Below are 7,184 nucleotides of genomic sequence, written 5' to 3' on the forward strand. Positions count from 1 at the left end.
GATCTCCAACCCTTCCTTTATTTATACAGCAAGGACTTTGTTACGTGCAGTAATACACTATGTACGGGCACTCGGTAGAGCGCATACCTTCGCATATCACAAGATTGGGCATTTAATTATGAGCATGTTGGCATTAGTTGCATGCCAATTGGATAACAACTGACCGCGCTATGGTAAAAATAAGATGTTTACCTTTTTATGACCTTGACCTTGACCTTTGACCCGAGCGATCCCAAAATCTAATCAAATGGTCCCCGGATAATAACCAATCATCCCACCAAATTTCATGCGATTCGGTTTAATACTTTTTGAGTTATGCGAATAACACGCACGCACGCATACAAATACACGGTGATCAAAACATTACCTTCCGCATTTTAAATGCGAAGGTAAAAAACATGCTTGTTACAAAGGTGATGCACATTGTTTCAATAGTTGCAATAGAAAGCAGAAGAGAGAAAAAATCCAAAGTAATCCAAATGAGTCCTTAATTGAACTGAAGGGAACTCTGTGTCAAGTATTTCAAGATGTCAAGTGGGTAAAATCTTTTTTTTCTTCTTCTCTCTGATCTCGCTCTCCGCTTCAGGCTGTCTCTGGATGGCAGACAGCCATGACAGGCAGAAAATACAGAAATCACTAATGGCAACTTGGCACCGCTCTCTATCATATTCTTTTGTGCAACCACTTGGAGATAGCTTGCCCATTCATGGAGGTAAATAATAAACTAACTACCACTCAGTGTCGACTTCTTTTACCTCTTCCTCTGATCTCCTATCTATTAAATCCATCATTAACTCACACGTCCTCACAGTCTGCTTATGATGACAGCTCATTATTATACCCAGAGGATCCTGAACAAATTGAAGATGATCCTTCCAATTATGTGGGCGAGGTGTCAATCATTTATAAAACTGACAAAAAAACGGATGTCTTCATTTAAAAAAACTACGCGAGTGAAAAAAAGCATTTGAAAATCAACCAGCTCTTTAAATTCATCAATGTTAAGCTGCCTTTTGTGAGGAAATAGACTAGAATGACGAAAGGGTAGTAATTCTCTGCAGGTTGTTGTTTACATGTATGTGCAGGTCTATAGAAACACGTCATTTTTACAAAAAAATATTGTTAAAATCTGGATCTGTTCACCTTTGGACGGATCCAAGGTGGGACTTTCCCTCTGTTTCCGGTCCTTATGCTAAACTAGGCTAACGTAATGTGCAAGTGGGATTAATTTTATCATCTAACACTCTGCAAAAAAGCAAATTATATAGATCTATATTTACTTTGTTGCTACTATACATTTCATTATTGAACCCTAAATCCACCATGATTGCTTTTGGTTCTTGTATCTGTTCATTATGAGGTCATCATAATCAACGACAGATGCTCTAGTTTACTTTTTCCAATGCATATACAGTATTTATTTGTTGACATACTGGTTTAAAATGTATACATGCACATTGCTTTGCATCCCAACTTCAGCATTTGTGCTGCATCTCAAACAGAAAGCACTGAAACAACTACCATCATGGCACATTTTAAACAAAAGGAAGAGACTTAAAAATAAAAGGATGCACAACATCTAAACACAAATGTCACCATCATAGAACTCATGATATTTTGGCTTTAGTTTGCATCTTTTCTACGACGTCTGCTCTGGATTTTTCATGTCAAATTACAAACATAACTCAAATTGACTAACACATAAACAAAAAAATGAAAATAATAATCCTTGAATGTCATATTGTGCATTATCATGAATAAAGTAAATATAAAAACGGACATAACTGGAAGGGCTTCGTCATCAACGATCATTAAAACAATGTGGAAGATGGGCAACAAAACAAGTCCAAATATGGCGAGTAAAGCTTCTCAGGGGGGATTTTGCAATCTGATCCTCTCTAAAGTCTCTCTCTCTTCTCCAAAACCAACATTTTGAGAATCGTGAACTCTTGACAGGATTTCACTGCTGACCTGTGCAGAGTGCAAAGGCTCAAATGATACTCTCCCTCCTCCTCCCTCTCTCTCTCCCACACACCAAGATAACAATTCCCTGCCTTCTCTTTCACACTCAACATATAAGAACATAACGCGTGTATATTAGGTTATCATCCTCCGAGGAGGCGCACCCTACTTTATATCATTACAGCTCATTTGGTCATTTGCGATCAATCATCGGTCATACAGGAGGTCAAAGGTCAGGACTGATAGCACCGTGTCCACAATGACTCTCTTTGTTCAGGGAGTCAGTGTTTGCGTTCCCACTCAGTATTTCTATCCTGAGTCTTGTTACTAGGTGACCTGACTTCATGTAACACTGTGTTGAAAACCTCCGGTGCAAAGATCAGTCAACCTTTTGGGTGTGTCTTGTTTGAAACTCCTCGGGGAAAGCCCAGGCTCATTCACTTTATTTGGTATTTTTTTGAAAGAGCATCGAGTTCGACATCTCCGTGCGGTAATTTCTCTCAACTCCTAATGCTTTCCACACCAGAGCTTTGTTCACCATTGTTCACCCTTTCCTCTCAACTAGCCCCCTCCCAGCATGTCATGATGTTGCCGTAACGACTGCACCAAACAGAGCGATGTTGAGAAAAAATGTCGTCATTTTTTTATTGTTGCTGAAAGATCACTGAAGTCACGAAAAACAACCCAATGTGTGTTCACCAGCAGATTTTATTTTTCAGACAGGTCACACGAACACATAAACACACACACACAGTTTTTTCTTTTAAATTGCAAATTTAAATTGTAGACTTTAACACGGGCTTCACTTTCAACACATCTCAGTTTCTTGCAGTACAGATTCACTCATCTCGTGTTTTATATTTGATTAGTGTGTGCGTGTGTGTGTGTGCGTGTGAGTCAGAGTACAGCTTGTCCTGCCAGCTGGACCTCTTAACTGGAACTGCGCACAGTGGTGGTTGTGATGGTCTTCGAGCCTCCTGAGAAAAAGAAGGAACAAATTAAATCAGGCTGGAATTGCTTGAAGCTTTTTATTACACTTGACTTTACTGCTGTTATGTAATGTCTTGTTAAAACACAAGTTACGTACCTGCCGGTCTAGGATGACGGATTGGGAAGAGAAAAGTAGAGGAAAAAAATAATGAGTGAATTTGTGTCATTATTTCCTACATGGTGCATTTCAAAAGTCCGTCCTCCTGTATTATTATGGCGTCTACCTGGACTCTTCTGTGTCCAGCAGGCTCCTGTACGTGGAGATCTCCTGCTCCAGCCTGGTCTTGATGTCCAGCAGCATCTTGTACTCCTGGCCCTGCTGCTCGATGCTCCCGCGCACGTTGACGAGGTCGACCTCGAGCATGTTGATCGTGTTCTGGAAGGCGCCGAGCATGGCGCCGTACCGAGCGTCCGTGTCCCCCAGCGTGTTCTCCAGGGCCCCTTTCTGTGAACGGAAGCGAAAAAAAGAAGAAGAAAAAAGATCTGATATCACGCACATTGACACACAGTTTGAAGGTCGTACTTGCAAACCAGTTGACTGGACTCAATCTTTTGTGACGATGTAAATCTATACAGCCTGGGACCACGCCCTGGATTATATGTCTGACACACACACCGACGCATGTCGGTATTTCTAAAGCATTATCTCTTCTTTGTGATATAATGATTAGTGCTTAGTTCTGAATGCATGTTTCTTTTAGCGTGTGCTGCTCTAGCTGGGAGTGTTAAATGATTTACTCCAGCTGGGCACAGATAATCCACCGGAGTAATATTTTTCGGTTTAGCATTCCCTTGAGCTTTCTTCAAGCTCTTTTATGTCTTCCAGAAACCGAGCCCTTCCCTCCCTTCTCCACAGCTCCCATACCCTCTTATCTATCTCTCTCTCTCCCTTCATTCTTTTAATAAAGCCTCGTCCTGTTCCCCTCCCTTTTGCTCTTTTACCCCTCCGGCACCGTCTGCCCCCCCCCCCCCTCCCCCGTTCCCCAGACAAGACAGCGACGCAGGAATGTTTGCTCATATAAGGGAAGATCAGTGGGATGTTGAACAGATGCGTTTTTGTTTCTCACCATGCTGAGCTGAGACTGCAGCTCGATCTCCAGGCCCTGCATTGTGCGCCGCAGGTCGTTGACCTCCGTCTTGGACGTCTGGATCGTCTCCGTGCTGCTGGCCGCCTCCTTGGAGAGGGTTGTCGACTAGAGCGAGCAGAAGAAAGAAGAAGAAAAAACACAGTCGTGAAGAAGAAGTCTTGTTGATCACCCATCTTAGTTTTGAAGATCGTCATGATGTGTAATTACAGAGGGCGCGCACCCAGTCATTTGCTACGTGTGGGGTGGGATTGTTTACGGAAAAAGTCTTCTCACCTTCTCATTAAACCAGCACTCCTGGTCGCGTCGGTGTTTGTCGGTGATGGCTTCGTACTGGGCACGGATCTCCTCCAGGACTTTGTTGAGGTCTTGCTGGGGTGCGGCATCTACCTCCACGTTGATTGTGCCAGTAAGCTGAGAGCGCATTGCTGCCAGCTCCTAAACAAAAATATATCCATATAGAATCAGCATTAAGATGTTTTGGCAGCATTTAAAACAGGTCTTGATACAGGTGTGATGAAGCATGCTCCTGTTCCCCTTCATCCTTATAGCTAGAGAGGATGTGCTTCAGTCACCTCTGCGTGGTTCCTCTTGAGGTAGGCCAGCTCATCCTGCAGGCCCTCGATCTGCATCTCCAGGTCGGCCTTTGTCAGGGTGGTCTGGTCCAGCAGACGCCTCAGGTTTCCAATGTCGGCCTCAACCGACTGGCGCATCATCAGCTCATGCTCGAATCTGATTGGTTTTTGAGAGCAGAGAACAAAGATATGAGACAACTACAACCCTCGAAGCCCTCTCGTTTGACATCAACAACGGTAACGACGGGGGCCTCGTTGCGTATGGAGATTCCCGCTTACTTGGTTCTGAAGTCATCAGCAGCCAGTTTGGAGTTGTCAATCTGGAGCAGGATGTTGGCATTGCCGATGGTGGCGCCGGCAATCTATAGAGAGGAAGAAACAATGGGAGTAGTCAGAGGGCGAAAGACTCAAAGGTAGCATAGGCTATGAATTACACACTAACATATCGTATTTCCCATGTAGTGCCTCTTAGCTACATCACTGTCTTATTGCCATGCATAATGCCGACACACTTGACTTCACCCTTGTAAACCCTCCCTTCATAATCATTGACAGCTCAACAAACATTTGACTTGTGTCCGAATGTCAAGCTGCCGAGGCCGGCACACACTTTACCTTGTCCTTCAGGTCATTGACGATGGCCCAGTAGTGGCTGAAGTCCTTCTCCGCTGCAGGCCCCTTCTGCTCGTAGTACTCTCTGATCTGCACCTCCAGCTTGGAGTTGGCCGCCTCCAGAGAGCGGACCTTCTCCAGGTAGCTGGCCAGACGGTCGTTGAGGTTCTGCATGGTGGCCTTCTCGTTCAGGTGCCCGGTGCCCTGGTCCAGCGCGTTGGACAGTTCGAACCCACCACCCATGCCGCCTCCCATGCCGCCTCCATACCCGGAGGAGAGGGTGCGCACGCTTGAAGAGGAAATGCGCGGGTTCCCTCTGAAGCCGTACCCGGACACACTGTGAGCCTTGTGTGGCGCCGCACTCGTCGTGTAGCTGCGGCTCTGCCTCGCCATCTGGGGGCCGCTGCTGATGCTCTGGCTGTAAAACATGATGGCTGACTGTCTGCTGGTCAAGAGAGAACACGAGGAGAGAGAGCTGTGGACTGTAGCAGGACTGTGGAGTCCGATAAAGGGAGGCAGACCCTTGATATAGTGCTGGACCAGGGGCGGGTCCGGCTTGGGGGGGAGGGACGTTCAGCGAGGGGCTTGGCAGGAGTTCCATTTGTTTTCATTTAAGGACCGAGGGTCCGGTTTCTTTCCACTTCTGTGAGGAAAGCGTTATGGAATGTGTGTGTGCGTGTGTTTCTGCTTCTGCGTTTGTGTGTGAGGCTCAGTTGGTCCGTGGGGGTTTTCTCAGAGTGTGTGTTTGCGTCTCTTTCCGCATGAAGACTTGGATGTGCTTTCACATATACCTGCAGTCAAGCCTTGATCTCAACATACATGTGTATCCCCTTGCAAATAGAAAAAGGTGTGTTGTTGTTTTAGCGTCGCACCATGAGTCAACATTCATCATATCTTTCGTTAATGATATGTCTGTGTTACAGTCAGGGAAATTAAAAAATCATATTTTTTAACAAGTACCTGCTACCACACTGGTTTAATGAATCTCTTGTTTGCAGCAACATGCTGCGTGAACAATTGTTTGAGATTGTTTGAACAGTTTATTTTGCAGAGGCAAAAGAGAATTGTAAGACTGTAAGAATACTTTGATCTTAACGGCGTTACGGTCGACCTGTAATAATTTAAGTTGTTACTTATTGACAGATGCATGATGATCGTGTAGCCTTGAACCACAAACCAGGTTTGTTTTCCATATTTTCAAACAAACCCATTTAAGGGAGTTTCGTCAGACTCCATTGTTCACCGTATCACACACGACATCCCCCCTCAGTCCTGTATCCTGTGTGTGTGTGTGTGTGTGGGTGTGTGTGTGTGTGTGTGTGTGTGTGTGTGGGTGTGTGTGTGTGGGCACGCAGTACATTTACTTTGTTTTGGCCTCTTTGAGATGAGCTCCTCAGGGGATGCTCTGTGGTTTCTGTGTACGTGTGTGGGCAAATGTGTGTGCGTGCATGTGTGTGTGTGTGTGTTTTTGTGTGTGTATGCGTGTCCTCTTCATCTCAGAGTTGGGCTCTGGCAAATTTCCTTGCTCTTGTAGCAAAACATCTGGTTTCAGCTGGGGGGAGGGGACGGAGGAACATGGCGTCACCTCTCAAAGGCTGAAGCAGATCATGCTCCTTATGTAGGCTACAGTGTGTATAGTCCACTGCATTTACATCAGGCATGTTTATGTTCTGACCGGAGGAACTTTTTCATAGTTCTGACAGCTTCGTTCTAAGAATCCATTTTATTTTAAAGAACTAGAAACAATGGTTGTTCTTCGAACGCCGTTTTGAAAGTAGGTTCTCTTCCAGCAGAAGAGGATGTGCGTACAGTGATTGTTCTACCGCATGAGCCAATGCAGCATCGGCAACCGCCATTTAAAAAAAGATAGAAAAATGTTAGCTGTTCGAGCCCCTGCTTAGCAAGCTAACCCGCTAGAATAAAGGCTAAACCAGTAGCATGAAGCACATTCGCAGGGCCG

The 7,184-nt window shown here is 45.1% G+C and overlaps 1 protein-coding gene across 2 annotated transcripts; it reads right to left on the bottom strand.

Moving 5' to 3' along the window:
• Positions 1-2,650: 2,650 nt before the first annotated feature.
• Positions 2,651-5,723, bottom strand: krt94 (keratin 94). 2 transcript variants are annotated; one of them, XM_056408531.1, is made up of 7 exons: positions 5,228-5,722; positions 4,892-4,974; positions 4,613-4,769; positions 4,314-4,475; positions 4,020-4,145; positions 3,177-3,397; positions 2,651-2,939 (listed from the first exon to the last, which is right to left on the bottom strand). In XM_056408531.1, exons 1-7 carry the CDS (start codon positions 5,651-5,653, stop codon positions 2,828-2,830), a joined length of 1,287 nt encoding a protein of 428 aa, XP_056264506.1. In that variant the 5' UTR covers positions 5,654-5,722; the 3' UTR covers positions 2,651-2,827. The 2 variants fall into 2 exon arrangements, with proteins under 2 accessions (XP_056264506.1, XP_056264507.1); XM_056408532.1 differs by having other exon boundaries at positions 2,846-3,057; positions 5,228-5,723.
• Positions 5,724-7,184: the final 1,461 nt, after the last annotated feature.

Source organism: Pseudoliparis swirei, chromosome 24 (genome assembly GCF_029220125.1).
Source record: "Pseudoliparis swirei isolate HS2019 ecotype Mariana Trench chromosome 24, NWPU_hadal_v1, whole genome shotgun sequence".
Lineage (NCBI taxonomy): Eukaryota > Metazoa > Chordata > Actinopteri > Perciformes > Liparidae > Pseudoliparis > Pseudoliparis swirei.